This window comes from Callithrix jacchus, chromosome 3 (assembly GCF_049354715.1).
Source record: "Callithrix jacchus isolate 240 chromosome 3, calJac240_pri, whole genome shotgun sequence".
Taxonomy (NCBI): Eukaryota; Metazoa; Chordata; class Mammalia; order Primates; family Cebidae; genus Callithrix; species Callithrix jacchus.
Window position 1 is genome coordinate 188,623,803 of NC_133504.1, and position 20,056 is coordinate 188,643,858.

Sequence of the window (20,056 nt, forward strand, 5' to 3'; positions counted from 1 at the left end):
AAGGAAAACCAAAGGCCATCAATGAAAATCTGTAATCATCAAAATAAGGTTTCAATAAGGTGACCAAAATAAACACGTAAAAATACACAGCTTTTTATTAAAAACAGCTCGAAGAAGTCGTCTTAGATGGGAAAACCACTTACCATGAAGATACAGATTCTCTGGATGTGAATCTAAAAGTTAAACAAATCCTCCAGACGAACTCCAGGGAACATTCTTTAATATGGGGGTGGGAGAATGCCCAGACTTGAAAGATAATACCAAAGTTCACGTCCATGAGACATTTTTGGAAAAGATGAGAGTTGAGGCTTTATTTGCTCCAACAGATATTAAAAGTATGAGAACCACCAAAATGAGAACAACAGAAGCTGATGTGAGAAACGACAGTAAAATTAAACAGTGCAGACGCAGGGCCCGCGACAGTGATTTTAGCACTCGATACAGGTGGTGTTCCAGTCAGCGCATGAGTCAGCGGGCAAAGCATTTCAGATCCTTGCCTCACACCACACCTCAAATACACTCCCAGTCAATTAAACACTGAAACATACTCAGAGAAAAAGGGATGAAAATGTAAATAATCTTGGTGTGGGAAAGGACTTTCCAAGCATGACCTCAAAGGCTGGAGCATAGGAGTCTTTGTGTTAAAATGTGCATGCACTTCTGATTTTAAAATGTAAACTTTAGCAGGTTACATCAAAAAGAAAAAAAATACAGTTAAACGGCAAATGAGAAATAAAGATTTACAGTGAATACATTATAGGTTTGATGTTCTTAATATGTAAAAACATTTTGCAAGCCAACAAAATATTTTCGAAACTAAATGCTTTATTAGATAGAGAACCAGAATGGCAGTTATCACAGCAGAACAAATACAAACAGACTTCAAGCACAAGGGAAGGCATGTTTGGCCACAGGAAGGGCATTAAGAGGAAGTCCGTACAGAAGACACCCATTTTATGTTCCCATTAGGTTGGTAACAGGCAGGGAACGAGCAAGCCACCACTGGCAAAACTCCTACATTCTAGAGGGAATGAAGACTTCCTGTTGAACACACTGAGAAGAGGAGACTTACCAAGTGCTGTCTGCAGTCTGGGCTCTGTTGCTTTCATGTACTAACTCATTTTAGTGCCAAAATCAGCAGGACGAGGGAGATTCTCTTATACATTTCATCCTTGAGGGAAGTCCCACATCCAACAGATGGTGCCGTTGGTGTCTGCCCAGGAGCCTGCCCTAGACTCTGCTCTCTCATCGCTACCCACACTACTGTCTCTCACCCTGGTGGAATCAGAAGTCCCTTCTGTGCAGAGCATGTCTCTGCAAGCCACTGGGACCAACACATGCCCAGTGATGCATGTGCACAGATGGCCGCCACAGAGCAGAAGCCCTGAACTCTCCGTCTCTCAGGAGGAAATTTGCTAACCTTTTATGCTCATTTTACTTGACTGGGAAAATGGCTGTGACATGATGTTAAGTGGGAAAAGATGTCCACAGAGTATGACCCATTTCTGATAGGAAAACCACACACAGGTACACAGAGGAAGAAAGTGTGCAGGACGGTGCACGCTAACAAGTTCCCGGCAGGCAAGGGGAAGAAGCGTGCAGAACGGTGCACACTAACATGATCCCAGCAGGTAAGAGGAAGGAAGGGTAAAGAAGGCTGCAGCTCACATGCTCCCGGCAGGCGAGAGGGAGAAAGTGTGCAGGACGGTGCACGCTAACACGGTCCCGGCAGGCGAGGGGAAGACGGCGTGCAGACCAGGTGTAGGCTAACATGCTCCAGCAGGTTTGGGGAAAGCAGCGAGCAGACAGTGCACACTAACATGATCCCAGCAGGTGAGAGGAAGGAAGTGAGCAGGACCACGCAGGCCAACATCATCTCAGCAGGTGAGAGGATGTGCACAAAACAACGCATCTGTTCCTCTCACCTGCTCCCGGCACCAGGGCCAGGAGACGGGGGGCCCCTCAAGGGAAATGCAGGGAGGACTCCGGGCAGGAACAAGTCACTGTCAGTGTCCACTTCCGTGCCAGGCAGAGCAACACTGGCACGAACCAGAGTACAAGGAACCAAACTCTGTGCCCCTGCAGCCCAAACATAAATCAATCAGATCTGAGAGACAACTGTTTCTCCATGTGGAGTTACAAGTGACATCCATTTTCTTCTTTGAACTTTTCTACGTTACCAAAATAGTACCTAACAGTCACATGTTAGTTTTACAATCAGAAAAAGAGTGGCAGAAAGTAATGACATTAAACTGGATGCTTTTATTCTGATTATTCAAGTTTTTACTGCAGCATTTTCAAATATTTTATTTTCAAAATGACCGTAGAAAAATGTAGTTTCTAGAATGTAATGGCTACACTTTAACCTACTCTACTCTTGCAGTGGGGGAACAGCCTTGGGAGGGAGGGGGAACTGTGCGTGGGGGCTGCACCCTTGCAGTGCAGCCTGGACACGGCCCCAAAGTCCCCCATTGCCTACAGACGACGCGTTCACGCTGATTAGCACGCATGCCCACCAAATCCTGCTGTAAAGCTAACTAAAATTCCAAGCTCCCCAGCCAGCCGAGTGGGACCCCCCCCTTTCAGCCAAGAGAACCCAAAGAAACCGCGTCAGGCCATGATGTGAAGGAGGGTTGGGCATCCCTCATTATACCCACCTCCCTTTGGAATTTAGACGCGACTGACCAACATGAAAATGAAAACAGATCCTAGACTGACAAAAAACAGACTCTTCGTAGCAATAAGACACCCAGTCCAAGCGGACTCTGGGATAGCATCACATGACAGACAGCAGCCCTGAAGGAAATCAGAGTATTTTACCCCAAAATAGATTTCCTTGACATATTTTGAAATGGCCCTTGCAAAGCTATCTCTGGTGGGGGAAATCTGCATTCTGCTGAGAATTTCCTTCCCTTATTAGGCTTTTTCTGGAGAGTCTGACACCTTTTAAGGTCCTGTAAGAGACACGCACATCTATTCTCTCTGAAGCCTGCTAACTGGAGGCTTCATCCACAAAGCAAAAACCTTGGCTTCCACAACCACCCTCCGCCCACCTTAACTCAAACCGACTTCAAACTCTTTAGACAAAGTTAACTCTTTCAACCCACTGCCGGTCAGGAAATCTTTGAATGTACCCGTCAGAGGCCCGTGACTCAGGGCAACTCCATCTTGACGAGGAACTGGGTAAAATGAGGCTGAAACCTACTGGGCTGCATTCCCAGATGGTTAGGTGTTCTAGGTCACAGGATGAGGCAGGAGGTCAGCACGAGATACCGGTCATAAAGACCTCGCTGATAAAACCAGCTGCAGTAAACAAGCTGGCTAAATCCCACCACAACCAAGATGGCAGCAAGAGTGACCTCTGGCCGCCCTCACTTCTACACTCCCACCAGCGCCACGGCAGTTTACAAATGTCAGGACATTACCCTATATGGTCCAAAAAGGGGAGGCATAAATAATCCACACTGATTAGCATATCATCAGGAAATAACCATACAAATGGGCACCCAGCAGCCCTCAGGGCTGCTCTGTCTCTGAAGTAGTCCTGCTTTATTGCTTTCACTTTATGGACTCACCCCAAATTCCTTCTTGCATGAGATCCTTGGGGTCTGGATTGGGACCCCTTTCTTATGACATCTTTCTGGCGACCACGGGAAGGACTCTAGGGCGGAAACCCCCAACCCAAAGGCTAACTTTGGGGAAGCGGTGGGGTCTGGAACATCTTTCTGGTGGACCACAGAAGCGACGATACCGAGGAGACCCCTCCACCTAGAGGAAGTAGACTGCAGCACTGACTGGCCGATTTCGGGTAAGTACTGGGTACCCGGGTAAAGGATGGGATTGGTTAGAGATCCAGCTTAGGGGAGTCAGAGTCTCTCCTAAGACAGAGTGGATTAGAGGCCCCTCTTCAGAAAAGGTAAGGACACTTGACCAACCTCGGGTTAGAGGCCCCTCTCAGGAAGGTCCCTCTAGGTAAAGTCCCCTTTGGCTAAGAACAGGTTTGGCACCATGCTAGTCTCTTTGGGTTAATCTGCGCTGCACTCTTTGCTGACGATTGTGGGTGACAGGGTTGGCAGGTACAGGATCGTGGGACATGGGGAGCTTTTTCCTCCCTAAAAGGGGAAATTTTGAGAGCTGATGGGACTGCTGGAAAAGATCCCTTCATGACTGACAAGCAGCCACCTGTACTTTTCAGTGTCGCTGCAATGGGTGGGCCTTTCTCTGACCTCCCTGAGTACCTCGCCTTCCCCATCCTGCCTCAGGCAATGCTTTTCTCTTCCTGTGCAAACTGGTTGAATGAATGGTAAAAATCATTATCTCCTGTAAAGTTTTGATTAAAGGAAGAAAGGATTTGTGAGGCTAGTCTTAAGCTGTAGCCAACCTGGTCTGGTGTGCTTTGTATGTCTTTCTGTATTGTTCCGTCATAAAGAGGAGTACCTTAGGATAAAGCATGGACTTAAGACACATGTAAGTCCTCTTTACAACTTTGTTGTAGGTCCCTGAAAAAACTGGATAAGGTTTCCTTCTTGTGTTGTATGTTCTTGGGAGCTTGACCTTGTAACCATGTGGCCATGCTTTCTCTTTTCACAATGGTGGCCCAGGTTCAGGGTTCAGTTCCTGGCTTGGAAAATAAGTGTTTTGTCTTCTATCTATAGATTTATATGTATTATGTGTGTGATTTTACATAGGAAAGAGCTTTAACTAATTGGTTTAAAAATAAGTGCTTAAGTATTTTGTCAGAAAAGTAAAAACTATAATGCCTTTTGGTTCATGTGACTTAAGTAATCTTTGGGAAATAAAGATTTCCCAAAGAAAACTGCTTCTTTGACTTTTAAAAATTATTCAGTTTCCTACTTTGGAGCATTAGATTCTAGATAAGTCTGGGGCATGTGGAGTTAGCCCTGCTCCTAGCTATGCTGGAGCCAGCCCTTCTCTGCACTTCTGCCTGGTGAGTCCTAGGCTTTGGTTCCACACCTGGTATACAATTAGAATCCCCAACTTACCAAGTCTTTCACCAAGAGTAAAAGTCACTAAGAGTTAACGTTGTAACATGAAGTTAAGACCCCTAAAAAACCGTTTCAATGCAAGATGTGTGAGAAAAGTGAAATGTGCCTTCTAGTGAAAGATTACGAGAAGACATGGAAATGTGGACTTGTCTTACCTAAAGGGTTAAGGGACTGTTTTAAGTTAGGATGAAGCTGAAGGTTTAAGTAAGCTGTGAAAGGCCTGTGAAAAATTAATCTTGTAAAAAAAATTGTGTGTGTGTGAACATATTGGCTAAGTTAAAGGGGTATTATTCAGTTGTTCTGTAAACCGAACATTGGAGGAAAAGCATAATAGGTTTTTCTTAGAGCAAAAACTTGCCTGTGACCTGCTCTTTAATAAAAATTTGTGAAGGTTTATGAGAATTGTACCTATGGGCAAACTGAGTAGTACTGACTACATTTGCCTGTAAGGTTTCATTAAGAATTGGGTTTGACATAATGGTGCCCTAATGCAACAGTTGATGTTAGGCTTATTTGGTACAAAAATCACTCAGGAAGCATTATCAAATGTGAAATGGTGTTTGGTTTCCTTTGGGCTGTATTTGTATAAATGTGTTATTGATGTATGTTCCAAAAGGATGAGAAACTCCTATAAATCTAATATGACTTAGTGTATGTTACGTTATTAATAATTATAATTGTTTCATAAAATCATTGTATGCCACAAAGGTAACCAAATTTCATGTTTTCGACTGTGGCTGCCCTAACATTTTGTTACCCACAGACAATTGTTGTCTTGTTTTAATCCTCTTCAGAAGGTGGCTTATAACCAACTACAGAGCTCTAACAGGTGTTCTTAAATGCAGGTTCTTCATAACTTTGGAAATTATTATATTAGAATAGAGGGAAAACTTTCAGAACTCTCATAGAGAGCTGAAATGTTCATGAATATCAAGCAAAACAGGAGTTACTAAATTAACTGAACCAATAAAAAAACTGAAGTAATATTTTTAACTTTACTTAAAACATTGCTAATCCTTTATTTTGTTTTTCAGAGTCAAGGAAACTTTTCTTCTGAGCATTTACAGCTTTTAGCAATTGGGTAAAATACACTCCTGTGAACAAAATTTAGAGCACATTTGTTTCTCTCTGATTTCTCCTGAACTTGGAAACTATTTGTGAGTATTCTTAATTTATGGCAATATGGTTATTTGCATAAGTGCAACAAGAATCTATTTTCTTTTGTAACAGGACACAATTGGAAAAACCAGTTATTTTACCAAAGCTTTAACTGAAGTGGCATGCTTTCCTTTAAGGAATCAAACTTGACTTGTAAAGCCAATAAAAGCCCCTTGGGGAAATGCCTCAGACCTTGTCTTCACAGTCCCCGTATAGGGTTCCTGACCTGTGGTAAGTCAAGAATGTCACTTTCTAACAGGTCCAGTAGCCCCAAGCTATCTTGGACCTCAAGAGGAGAGGAAATTTACTCAACTCATAGGTATTTGAGGGTACAAACCCATGGCAGGGCCTGGCTCTAAAAAAGTGTTATCTGAGATTCCATCTATAGAACAGAGTTCCATCAAAGCTAATTTAAAGAGCTTATGTGAAAAATAATTATTCTTGCTGTACTTTTTACAAAGAATCAGGCCAAGTATAAGAAAGAAAATCAGTCTTACCATGTGTGTCTTTAGTAAAAATGGAAAACTGAAGAGAGAAATTATGTTTCAAGAACTATGGTACACTTCTTATTAAATTCTAGTCTCATCCATTGTTTTTAAGTCTGTTTCTGCAATTTAGGCTAACCCTGCCTATTCCTATGAACCTACAAGTGACCTGACTGCTGCTCAGAAGAAACAAGAGGGATGGATGATGTGAAAATCTGGATCGGTGTTCTAGTTCTGGGCACACTAGAGTCAGCTAACAGCCCCACATCAGCTTGGTTCCAGCAATTGCTCAGTTCATGGAAAGCCTTCTAATTTAGTTTACTTGGGGTAGTTTTGCTTATTTTATCATATTGCTGTTGGACTCTTTGTGTAGGAATGCAGGAAAAGCTAACTGAATGTTTTCTTAAACATATTAATCTTTCAAATACCACCTTTTGTCAGAACTCAAGAGTGAAGGGCCCTCACCATGCCAAGGCTTTCTGACTGAGCTCTTCTCTACCCTGAACAGAAGAGACCCTAATAGGCAGGAATATCATTGACCCTATTCAGCCTGAAGAAGTCACAGAAGACAGATCTCCATCCCTCTGCAACCCTTAGGATTAAAGGTTCTCTTAGAAAGGGGAGGGGGGAAATGGCAGAGGCATGTGAAGCCGAGCAGCTCCATCTTGAACAGGAACTGGGTAAAATGAGGCTGAGACCTACTGGGCTGTATTCCCAGATGGTTAGGTTTTCTAAGTCACAGGATGAGACAGGAGGTCGGCACAAGATACAGGTCTTAAAGACCTTGCTGATAAAACAGGTAAGGAAGGAAGCCGGCTAAAATCAACCAAAACCAAGATGGCCACGAGAGTGACCTCCAGCTGTCCTCACTGCTACACTCCCACCAGCACCATGACAGTTTACAAATGCCATGGCAACGTCAGGAAGTTACCCTATATGGTCTAAAAAAGGGGAGGTATGAATAATCCATCCTTTGATTAGCATATCACCAAGAAATAACCATAAAAATGGCCAGCGGCTCTCGGGACTGCTCTGTCTACGGAGGAGTCATTCTTTTATTCCTTTCTTAAATAAACTTGCTTTCACTTTACTCTATGGATTCACCCTGAATTCTTTCTTGCTCGAGATCCAAGAACCCTCTCTTGGGGTCTGGATTGGTACCCCTTTCCTGTAACACACTCATACACCTTTCTGGGCTGAACCAATGCCCACCTTCCATGAACGGACTGATGTCTCTGCCTCTAACTTCTGTCCCCCTAAAATCAGGCTGCAACCCCACCATCTTGGGCATCTATTCTGAGGACCTCCTGGGGCTATGTCGCAGGTCACAGTCCTTATATTTGGCTCAGAATAAGCCTCTTCAAATGTTTCACAGAGCTTGGATTTTTCATCAACACGGCCAGTAACGTGTGCCAGCTCCCACATTTCGGGAAAGAGGACTTTTCCAACAGGGGGATGTGAAAACGCAAACCATATGGTGACACCGTGGCCAGGCACCGCAAAGCTCTCCTGGACGAGAACTTGTCATGTCTGACACCAAAGTCAAATAAGTTTCTTTTTCTAGACCTTGACCATACCCTTGACCTTGAACAACTTCTATAACCGGCTGGTGGAAAAACAGGTAGTTTCAGACCAAAGGCTGGACTAGACCACAAACCAAGGTCCCAAATGATAAACAGCAAAACATGAAAATCGCCCTGGAGATGCCCAAAGCTCAGTTACTTGGGACACAAGGACGGCTGAGGCCTGCTCTGGAGAGCAGTGAGCCAGGAATGACCACCACCAAGAACCGAGCTGTGGGCACATCAGAGGACTTGGGAACCCATTCCTTCTAATTTAGAAAACCTATGGGTCTAGGCAAAGGAGCGGTCCACACACACATAGCCCAAGGCATCCTGGAGGGGGACCCCTGGTGGAAATCTGTGACCCCAGCTGACAGCACACCCAGGCCCAACTGCTCTCTTGGGCTGGGACCCCCCAGGCAGTGGGCTGGCCTTGGGGATCCCTGGCCCGTGAGGCCTGTGGAGCCTCTGGGGACTGAGCCCCTCCGACGCTGGCAGGCACCACCCCATCCAAATCGCCAAGGGCTGAGCACTCTTTTGTTCCCATTCACTCTGACAGCAGGAAGGGTGTCACGGACAAAACACACTTAAACCATGAAGAGTTTGTTTAAACCTAAGGAAGTTTCTAAACCAGAGAGAGATGAATTCAGGTGGGGCTGCTCCTGAGTTCAAGTGATGATGGATCCCAGCACCTACCTATTGTGTCCTAGCCCTGTGCTGGGGCCCTTGGGCACCAGGGAGGTCCCATGCAGGGGCTTCTGGTTCCGCTCGGCAACTTCTTGCTGTCTGCCTGGGGCAGTGTCCAGCCTGTCAGGGCCGGTATCCTCCTCTGCAGACACAGTTAACAACACAACTTGCCCCACACGGTTGGCTGAGGGTCCCACGAGATGATGAATCCCAGGTGCTAATTATCCCTCAGATGCCCCTGGAGCCCCGAGGAGGTGGGATGTAGTGGTGGTGGGGCTGTCCTGTCCCTTTTCTAAACATGAAAGTGGGCTTGAGAAGTGATTTCCAGTGCATGACATTCAGTTTTTAAAAACATTCTGGACTGTGCCCTTCAGACGCTCAGAAGTTCTCTGGGCTACTTGGGAAAATAAGAACCAGCTTGTGTTGGTTCAGCACCACGGAGACCCACAGTGTCACATGTGTTTGCCCAGCTGTGGTGACAAGAGGGTGGCCACGGGGGTCAGGGAGTACCAGAGTGACGAAACCAGTACCAGAGTGACCAGGCCTTTGATACGGATGACAAAGGCCTTCTGTGCCCTGGCTGATCAGAGGTTAAGAAGCAGGACCCAGAGGCCAAGACAGCACTGCTCCAGGAACTGAAGACTGGGGGTCATAGCCAAGTCCCCAGCCCTGTGGGGAGCAGAAGTGACTGGGAGACGTGTGCACTGATGGCCTTGGTCTGGCCTGCAATCAAGCTGTGGCCAGGGCCGTGGGGACAGGCCACATGTGTCCAAGGGCTTGCTGGGCACAGACTCTGCAAGGACAAACAGATCAAACACGTTATGAATGAAGTGATTTTTTTTTACAGCTGAGGGGGTTGGAGACTGAATTGCCCATTCAAATCATTAGGATCCAAAAAAAAAATTCCTTGATGGAAATTTCCAGTTCCACAAAAGAGAGCAATCAAACAGATGTTTCTCCATGACATTCAGATGGTCTATGTGCAGATCAATAAGGTTATGACATAATCTGATTATGTGACAAAGCCAAGGGGGAGCCGACAAAGAACCAGACTGGCACTGGACCATTTAATGAAGCGGAGCTCGGTAGAAGCCAGGACAAACCACAGAGTGTCTGAGCAGAAAATCCCTGATTACGGGTAGTCTACCTGACACTCAGTAGCTGAACCCTGGGCACTGAATGTGCAAACTTCGAACTATCAAAAAACCCACAGTGCATCAGGCAGACAGAATCATCCACATTTCTTTTCCACGCTGCAAATCACCACGATCCCAGATTAGCTCAGCCGGCCGGGCACCTCCCTCCCGTCCACCTCGGCGGTGAGGCCCATCAGCGGTTTAGGGGCAGAGGTGCGGGCTCAGAAGGTGGCTGAAATCTCCGGCGTCTTCTGGAATCAGAATTCGAGGTCCATGTCTTAAGCGGTTCCACAGTTTCATTAGACTTAGCCGAATGCGTGCTGGTGCCACTACAGCTTCGACTTCACACTTCCTATGACAGGCTTGTTCACGGAGAACTCCGGCCACCAGGACGCCCGCTCCAGCACCTGGCTGTCCTGCAGGATAGCGCCCCAGAGGTTTTTGTAGAGCTGCAAACCACACATACACAGCAAGTGAAGAGAAGAAGAAAGAAGGGAAAGATTCCCCAGACGGCTGAGCGTGCAAATGCAACTCCTCTCATAGGAGTTTTTGTTAAAAACACAAGAAATTCTCTGTCACTTTTTAGGAAAAATTTAAAATGACTTAAATTTAATTTATAAAAACATTTTTTTTTTTAGTAGAAAACAATTACGAAAATTCAATTATAAAGTACCACAAAGCACATTCACAGTGAAAACCCCCGTGCCCCTTCCTTGGAAATGACTGGCTGGGTGAGGTGGCTCCCAGAGCGCTGGCTCAGGCCTCTAATCCCAGCATTTTTCGAGGCTGAGGCAGGAGGATCACTGGAGCTCAGGAGCCCAAGACCAGCCTGGGCAACATGGTGAAACCCATCTTTAAAAAAAAATGCAAAAAATGAACTGGGCATGGAGGAGTTCACCTGCAGTCCCAGCTACTTGGGACGCTGAGGTGGGAGGATCACTTGAGCCCAGGAGGTTGAGGCTGCGGTGGGCTGAGATGGCACCCCTGCACCCCAGCCTGAGTGACAGAGTGAGATCCCATCTAAAAAAAAAAGGAAAAGATTGTGGGGAGCGAACACCATACGTTTTATAAACCATCCTGCCAGGGACACCTCCGGTCGGCTCTGGTTTTAACTATGGAACCCAGAGGCAGAGGCACCCCTCCATCACGGCATGGGCTCTCCTTTCCTTGGTCCTTTCCCTGCCTCAGAGCCGGGTCTGCCTCTGCACAGCAAGGTGCAGCAAGTGGACGCTCAAGGCCATCCGGCTTCTTCTGTAGGGGGCAGACAGTCCCGTGTGCCCAGGGGTCCTCCCTCCATGGCGGGTCTGGCTCCACTGTCTCTTCGAATGCCTGCCTGTCTGCCTGGTGAGCCCCCCAGCTCCTGGTGAGACTGCATCTCCCAGGGAGGCAGCTGGAGCAAGTCCCCCTCCTATGTGCTCCCCCAAGACCCAAGGTTCCCCGCCAGTCTTCTCTCCCTACAGCAGGGCGCAGCTCTCTCTCCAAATCCTGGCTCTGCCGCTCACTGGCTGGGACACCCACTGGGCTTCTCTGACCTCAGCTCTCAGCAGCAGTGATCATCTGGCTGCATGAGTTTGGGGAATGACCAGGGGCCAGCCACCCGAAGCAGGACAGCAGGCCCTCCGCAGACATGAGCATCCCTGCCTCTCCTACCACGGAACTCTCACCTCCTGCCCTGCCCACCCGGCCCCCAGCACCACCTGCCTCTTGGCACACCTAGCCCAACCCAGGTGTAGCCAGGCCATGCTGAGGCCAGGTGCTGTTGGGCCCCCCCTGGCTAAGCCAGTAAGGGCTCATGTACAGACGTCAGCATTCCCTGAGGACTGAGGTGGGGGGGCTCCTGCCCATTAAGGCTCAATCTCCATTTGAGCAGAGACCCAGGTGCCAGCAGGGGCCTCAGCAGAACTTGGTGCGGGGGCAGGGGACAGTGATGGGGATAAACCCTGCTCTGTGGCTCACAGCCAAAGGACTTCAGGCATGGCACATGAACAGTGACACGCCGAGTCCCTCTAGCAGAAGATAGACACAGTCCCGTAGGCAGCGGGGTGCTGGAAGGCACCCAGTGGACCTGTGACGGTCACCCCTCAAGGGCATTGTTGGGTGGGAGGGAGACACAGGCTCAGGACCCCGTGGGGTGCATGCCAGAGAAGGCCTCTCCAAGGCGGTGACAGTCAGTTTATACTGAAGGCATGGAAGGCATTCCAGGCAGCCAGGGCAGTGGGCACAAGGCCCGGGGGTGGGCAGGAGCCTGGCAGGCCAGACGGGGAGGGCAGTGGCTGCAGTGTGTGGACCTCCAACCTCTCTGCCTGTGCAGGTGGGCAGTGCCACCACCCCATCTCGGGAGAAAGAGGCAGGCAGGGGACAGGCAAGTCCCCTGCAACCACGCAGCCAGCATGGTGAAGCACCAGAGAGAGACTGCCCCGATATCTCCCAGGCCCTCCCCACAGAAGCTCCCCCACGTGTGACCACTTTCCAGGAGACACCAGGCCCCGGACCCACAGGAGCACCTCAGCTCCACAGAAATGCCCATCGGCCCTTGGGGCACCCCTGTGAGGCTCCGTCCTCCCTTTACCTCGCCGTCGGCTCTGCCAATCGGTGAGTCCAGAACAAAGTCGGGAGGAGCGATCACGTCCACCAGGGCAACCGCGTCGTCTTTCAGCTGTTGGAAAACAAAGCTCAGATCCTTGGCACCTCCTGGGAATTTCCATGGTGACCAAAGAGTAACAGCCCTGTCCGTGGTCACTAGGGCCCACTAGCTCAGCTGCCAATGCATGATCTCCTCGTTGGCCTGCGCTGGAGCCCCCGGGCATGCAGGTGGCTATTTCACCACGCTGCTTTTTGCTCAGGGCTTCCAGTGCTTGGTCTCTTCCCAACAAGGTAGAAAAGGCCCCTGAAATGACGACCCTGCAGCTCGTGAATTAGTGACTGTCTCTGGAGGCTCGTTCCTAAGTCCTGGCTCATCTGGGCAACTGCTACTCCAGTAAAGGAAAATATGTCCAGAAAACATGTAATAGAGAAGGCATTTATGAGCACTTGGAAAAGCCAGAATCATAGAAAGCCTCCTCAGCTGGCAGTGGTTTTAATACTCTCCCATTCCACTGTACCAATTATTCTTCAATATGACACACGAAATTTATATGAGTGGACTCTCAAGAATTTTCTTAAAATGCAAAAAAAAAAAAAAATTCCTTAAACTAACTATTATGAAATGCCATGTCTACACTGCATAGAACCCTGGAATGGGAGACACCTTTAATGATACAGATCAAAGGCAATTGGTCATCACAGAATAACAAAAGCCACCACAGAGGGACCGAGTGCACCTCCACGCTAAGTGCGGCGCTCTGCAGGGCGTGGCCAGCTGGTCCTGGGCCACAGGCCTCAGCACGGAGGCCGCAGACAAACACCACCGCTCCCAGAGAGCAGCTCTCAGCAGAACACAGGGGCTCAGGCTGACAAACCTGTTCCATACGGGGCCAGGTGGGAGAAGTGATGGGCTTTGCGGGCCATGGTCTCTGGCGACTGCCTACTCTGCTGTGGAAGCAGAAAGACACCCGCAGATGACACTCAGGTGAACGGCAGGATCGGGCTGAGTTTGCTGGCCCCGGTCTAGCGGATGGCTGGTGCCCTCTCCACCTGACTTTAGCAGTGTGGATGGGCACACACGGAGTGGCACGCGGTGGTCAGCTGGCCTTGGCCTCAGCCTCACTGGAGAATAAGCTGTGGCTTTTTAATTTTTTTGAGACAGGGTCTTGCCCTGTCACCAGCCTGGAGTGTGATGGCGCGATCATGGCTCACTACAACCTCAAATACCTGGGTTCAAGCCACCCCACCACGGCCTCTTGAGTAGCTGGGACTACAGGTGTGTGCCACCAGGCCTGGCTAATTTTTAAATTATTTTTTATAGAAATGAGGTCTCACTATGGGCTCACTATGTTGCCCAGGCTGGTCTCAAACTCCTGGCCTCAAGTGATCCTCCTGCCTCAGCCTCCCAAAGTGCTGGGATTACAGGTGTAAGCCACCATACCTAGGCGCCTTTTATCAACAGCAACTCCCCACTATGCCCTCTTCTCTGTGAGGATGCCCCTGTGTTTCCTTGGTGCACCTGTGGACTCTGAAGGCCTCCACAGAGTCAACACCGCCCCAAGGAGGTAAAATCTGACTCTTGGAGGAGCCAAGGGAAACCCCTCCCGGTGGCTGGTTCTATGTTGAGGAGTAAATGTAGCCACATACGTGCACTGCAGTTAGGCACGCCCGTGTCCAGAACCGCAGGCTCAGGGGAGGGGTTACACAATGAATCCCAAGAGAGACTCAGAGCCAGTCACAGGGATGTTCCCTTGTTTCCAGATCAAGCGCAAAAGCAGTGACAGGGGAGATGAAAGGGAACATCTCCAGTCACCAGAGGCACCGTGCGAAAGTGCAGCCGTACTTGGTCCAGTTCCTGCTGGCAAAGGGGGAGTGGCGTCTCCAGAAACACAGTGGCCCTGCCCACCATGGCAGCAGCAGCGGGTCCTCAAATTCAGTGTAATGAAAAAAAATCTGAGACCCTCACTCACACAGCCGCCTCCCCCGCCAGCGAACACGTGCTCAACAGCACAGCAACGGAGCTTCTGTCCTTGAAGGGCGGAAGAGAGCTACTGGATCAGAGAATAGGGTTGGGACCCTCTGATGTCCTGGGTGACATGGGTAAAAGAAAATAATACTGAAGGACACTGCCATGAAACAAATTTAAATTGGAGGCTGAGTCCCCCGAACACTCAGAGAATTCTCGAAGTAGCTGCAAAAGGTGTGTGAGAGGGGACCGGGTGTGTGCAGATCTGGAGACGCCCCAACAGGTTTCTTTTGCTAAAATTTCTGATGTATGTTTTCTTATAATCCTCCAGTTTTTACTGCACACTGAACAAATGTGAATGTTAGGGTTCCAAAGGCAGTGAGTATAGGTGGTGCGTGTCTGCGCTGGGTGATCTAAGGCGGTGCGTGTCTCTGGGTGATCTAAGGCGGTGAGTGTCTGCTCTGGGTGATCTGAGGCGGTGCGTGTCTCTGGGTGATCTAAGGCGGTGTGTGTCTGCGCTGGGTGATCTAAGGTGGTGCGTGTCTCTGGGTGATCTAAGGTGGTGCGTGTCTGCGCTGGGTGATCTAAGGCGGTGTGTGTCTCTGGGTGATCTAAGGCGGTGCGTGTCTCTGGGTTATCTAAGGCGGTGCGTGTCTGCGCTGGGTGATCTAAGGTGGTGCGTGTCTCTGGGTGATCTAAGGTGGTGCGTGTCTGCGCTGGGTGATCTAAGGCAGTGCGTGTCTGCGCTGGGTGATCTAAGGCGGTGCGTGTCTGCGCTGGGTGATCTAAGGTGGTGCGTGTCTCTGGGTGATCTAAGGCGGTGTGTGTCTGCGCTGGGTGATCTAAGGTGGTGCGTGTCTCTGGGTGATCTAAGGCGGTGTGTGTCTGCGCTGGGTGATCTAACGTGGTGCGTGTCTCTGGGTGATCTAAGGCGGTGCGTGTCTGCGCTGGGTGATCTAAGGCAGTGCGTGTCTGCGCTGGGTGATCTAAGGCAGTGCGTGTCTGCGCTGGGTGATCTAAGGCGGTGTGTGTCTGCGCTGGGTGATCTAAGGTGGTGCGTGTCTCTGGGTGATCGAAGGCGGTGCGTGTCTGCGCTGGGTGATCTAAGGCGGTGCGTGTCTGTGCTGGGTGATCTAAGGTGGTGCGTGTCTCTGGGTGATCGAAGGCAGTGCGTGTCTGCGCTGGGTGATCTAAGGCGGTGTGTGTCTGCGCTGGGTGATCTAAGGCGGTGCGTGTCTCTGGGTGATCGAAGGCAGTGCGTGTCTGCGCTGGGTGATCTAAGGTGGTGCGTGTCTGCACTGGGTGATCTAAGGCGGTGCGTGTCTCTGGGTGATCTAAGGCGGTGCGTGTCGGCTCTGGGTGATCTAAGGCTGTGCGTGTCTCTGGGTGATCTGAGGCGGTGCGTGTCTCTGGGTGATCTGAGGCGGTGCGTGTCTCTGGGTGATCTGAGGCGGTGCGTGTCTCTGGGTGATCTGAGGCGGTGCGTGTCTCTGGGTGATCTGAGGCGGTGCGTGTCTCTGGGTGATCTGAGGCGGTGCGTGTCTCTGGGTGATCTGAGGCGGTGCGTGTCTCTGGGTGATCTGAGGCGGTGCGTGTCTCTGGGTGATCTGAGGCGGTGCGTTTCTGCGCTGGGTGATCTAAGGTGGCGCATGTCATCTCTGGGTGATCTAAGGCGGTGCGTGTCATCTCTGGGTTATCTAAGGCAGTGAGTGTCAGCTCTGGGTGATCTAAGGTGGTGCGTGTCTCTGGGTGATCTAAGGTGGTGCGTGTCATCTCTGGGTTATCTAAGGCGGTGAGTGTCTGCTCTGGGTTATCTAAGGCGGTGAGTGTCGGCTCTGGGTGATCTAAGGTGGTGAGTGTAAGCTCTGGGTGATCTAAGGTGGTGCATGTCATCTCTGGGTGATCTAAGGCAGTGAGTGTCTGCTCTGGGTGATCTAAGGTGGTGAGTGTCTCTGGGTGATCTAAGGTGGTGAGTGTCTGCTCTGGGTGATCTAAGGTGGTGAGTGTCGGCTCTGGGTGATCTAAGGTGGTGCATGTGATCTCTGGGTGATCTAAGGCGGTGCGTGTCATCTCTGGGTTATCTAAGGCAGTGAGTGTCTGCTCTGGGTGATCTAAGGCGGTGCGTGTCATCTCTGGGTTATCTAAGGCAGTGAGTGTCTGCTCTGGGTGATCTAAGGCGGTGCGTGTCATCTCTGGGTGATCTAAGGCAGTGAGTGTCTGCTCTGGGTGATCTAAGGTGGTGAGTGTCTGCTCTGGGTGATCTAAGGTGGTGAGTGTCGGCTCTGGGTGATCTAAGGCAGTGAGTGTCTGCTCTGGGTGATCTAAGGTGGTGCGTGTCATCTCTGGGTGATCTAAGGCAGTGAGTGTCTGCTCTGGGTGATCTAAGGCGGTGCGTGTCATCTCTGGGTGATCTAAGGCGGTGAGTGTCTGCTCTGGGTGATCTAAGGTGGTGAGTGTCTGCTCTGGGTGATCTAAGGCAGTGAGTGTCTGCTCTGGGTGATCTAAGGTGGTGCGTGTCATCTCTGGGTGATCTAAGGCAGTGAGTGTCTGCTCTGGGTGATCTAAGGCAGTGAGTGTCTGCTCTGGGTGATCTAAGGTGGTGCGTGTCATCTCTGGGTGATCTAAGGTGGTGCGTGTCATCTCTGGGTGATCTAAGGCAGTGAGTGTCTGCTCTGGGTGATCTAAGGCGGTGAGTGTCTGCTCTGGGTGATCTAAGGTGGTGAGTGTCTGCTCTGGGTGATCTAAGGTGGTGAGTGTCTGCTCTGGGTGATCTAAGGTGGTGAGTGTCGGCTCTGGGTGATCTGAGGCTGGGCGTGTCTCTGGGTGATCTGACGCTGGGCGTGTGTCTGGGTGATCTGAGGCTGGGCGTGTCTCTGGGTGATCTGAGGCTGGGCGTGTCTCTGGGTGATCTGAGGCTGGGCGTGTCATCTCGGGTGATCTGAGGCTGGGCGTGTCTCTGGGTGATCTGAGGCTGGGCGTGTCATCTCGGGTGATCTGAGGCTGGGCGTGTCATCTCGGGTGATCTGAGGCTGGGCGTGTCTCTGGGTGATCTGAGGCTGGGCGTGTCTCTGGGTGATCTGAGGCTGGGCGTGTCTCTGGGTGATCTGAGGCTGGGCGTGTCTCTGGGTGATCTGGGGCTGGGTGTGTCATCTCGGGTGATCTAAGGCTGGGTGTGTCATCTCGGGTGATCTAAGGCTGGGCGTGTCATCTCGGGTGTCTATCTACACTGGATGACACTAAGCCGATGTGTGTCAGCTCTGGGCAGCTGTGTAATGTGGATGTGGAGAACGTAGCGATACCCACGGCTCACCTGGGAACACAGGGTCAGGATGGCACTCTCCAGCACTCTTCCTGCCTGCTCATCAGAGAAGTATCCACCTACAAGCACAGCCTCAGTCACATGGGTGCTGGGTCCTCAGTCCAAAACCACCTCCAATACCAACACGCTCTGAGCACACTTCCCAAATCGGCCCTACAAGAGGCCTGTTTTGAGTTAACAGATCAGTGTCATTGCTGTCCCCAGCCCAGCTTTGATCTGAGGAATGCGCTGGCTCAGGGGCTGAGTTCTGAGAGCCTTTTCCCACTCAGGCCTGGATGGTCTCTGCCCGGGGCAGCCAGGGAGGCAAGGCCCCAGGCTCAGAGGTGACGGCAGCTGCTGGGCTCACACCTGCTGGGAGTTGGGGAGGCTGGGCAGATTCCTCCCTCGGGAGGAAGGGGCTCCTGGGCAGAACGAAGCAGGTATGTGCGGTAGGGGGCAGGGGGCATGGGGGACCACCCAAGGGAGTCGGGGGGGGGGCGCCTGCAGAGACAACGAGCCATCAGAGCTGCCGGGGACTTGGCCCTTGGTGTCACCTCTGCTGCTGTGGCTTCCGGTGGGGCCCTGAGGTCCAAGGTGTAGCCTTGTACAATCGGGAGCGCATCTGTGACAGGATCTGCGTTTGCTATGATTTTTGCAGGAGAGAACTGTGTCTCATCACTTAGGGTTTTTCTCAGGCAGCACTGGGGCTCCTACCCTGTGCCCGCCCTCTCTGCCACACATTCCTGTCCCTTCCTTGGTATACCTGAGCACTGTCAAGGCCTCCACGGGGTCAGCACCACCCTCCGGGGGGTAAAAGTTAGCTCTTGGGCTGGGAAGGATCTTACTCCTCACAAGCCGAGAGACTCGGGACATGTCAAGATAAACAGTGTATCCTAGTACCAAAGATGCATGGGGGCCAGCTACTGGGAAAAACCACCTAAGAAGACTTCCTGGAGCAACAATGAATAAAAGGGTGATAAACTTTGGTTTACTCCATTCCCACCAATCCTCCAGGAATCAGCCCCAGCACCCCCTCCTCCAGGAAGCCTTCCAGGGTTCTCAAGTCTAGGCACTCCTGGGCTCGTGTCTGTCTGTGCCTGATGGGACCTAGGTGGCTTCTGTGCTCTGCAGAGCCCAGCAGGCTGCCCAGCATGAGTGGGCCGTCTAGAAGTGCTCTCTGAACTGAACTCTGAGTGGAAGGAAACCTGGGTCTCTCCGCGCCACCCTGACACTGCTGTGCCCCATATGCTTCTCATGGAACTGGGTTCCTCATCTGTCCACAGAGCCCTCCGCCATGGCAAGTGCTCAGTAGGTCCCATAGAAGAAGCGCCGTGGTGCAGCAAGCAGCTTCCTAGACAGAACAGGGCAGCCCTGACTCCAGGGAGGACAGCGAGCCTGCAGTCAGGAGCCTCACCTCGGTAGAGCAGGGCTGTGTGGCGGTTCAGGGACCACAGGGCGTAGAGAGCACTGAGCCGCCCCAGCACGGCCCGCAGCGAAGGCGGCACACAGGGCCGGTGCACGTGCTCGTGGAAGCTCTGCAGCACCATGAGCTCCATGAAGGCCAGCGCCAAGGGGCGGCCGTGGAACACCTGCAACACAGGGCGGCACCGTGAGGACCGTAGGGACGGGGAGGGTCGCAGCTCCGCCCACATTCCAGGCAGAGGAGGTTCTCGGGAAACACGAATGCGGCTCTGCGCTCCCACGCGTGTCCTAGGATGGTAACCTAAGGTGGGGCAGCGTACAGACACAGAGGAACACGAGGCATGTTTCCAGACATGCAGCACAGCAGAAAAGGCCTATGTAAAGATGGAGCTGGGACTGGCTCTGGCTTCACCCATGCCCTTGGAGGCCTCATTCTCAGCTCAGCTCCTGTCTGGGCCTGACGGTAGCACCGTCGTTGCATACAGGGCCTGGAGCAGGCCCCAGAATGTCCCTCGGCCATAGTGTGGGGCCCACCAGGAGGCCCCCATGAGCCCAAGACTTGGTTTCCTTCCCATCTGAGAGGACAGAGGGGCTGGAAAAGGTGCTCTTCAAGCTCCTCCCTGACCTCCCCGGTGAACGCTTCTCCAAAGCAGCTGCCACCCCCTCCTCCAAAGCTTCCGAAGGCTTCTCTCCCTCTCTCCCACTGCAGTGCTCCCCACAGGGTCTGCTGCCCCATCTGTACTCCATGAGCAA

At 51.0% G+C, this 20,056-nt stretch overlaps 1 protein-coding gene across 17 annotated transcripts in view; it reads right to left on the reverse strand.

The window, feature by feature from the left end:
- Positions 1-9,720: 9,720 nt before the first annotated feature.
- ACOX3 (acyl-CoA oxidase 3, pristanoyl) overlaps positions 9,721-20,056 on the reverse strand; it is a 56,355-nt gene continuing 46,019 nt past the window's right edge. For 12 of the 17 annotated variants that reach the window (XR_013533546.1, XM_078368019.1, XM_078368013.1 and 9 more), the window contains 4 exons: positions 19,296-19,470; positions 17,894-17,961; positions 12,604-12,690; positions 9,721-10,483 (listed from right to left, as the gene is read on the reverse strand). Coding sequence is in view for 15 of the 17 variants with exons in the window: in XM_078368019.1 (XP_078224145.1) it covers positions 10,364-10,483; positions 12,604-12,690; positions 17,894-17,961; positions 19,296-19,470 (450 nt within the window). In the remaining 2 variants the exon portion in view is untranslated. The remainder of the gene's footprint in view (positions 10,484-12,603; positions 12,691-17,893; positions 17,962-19,295; positions 19,471-20,056) is intronic. The other 5 variants (XR_013533547.1, XM_078368014.1, XM_078368009.1 and 2 more) reach the window with 1 other exon arrangement.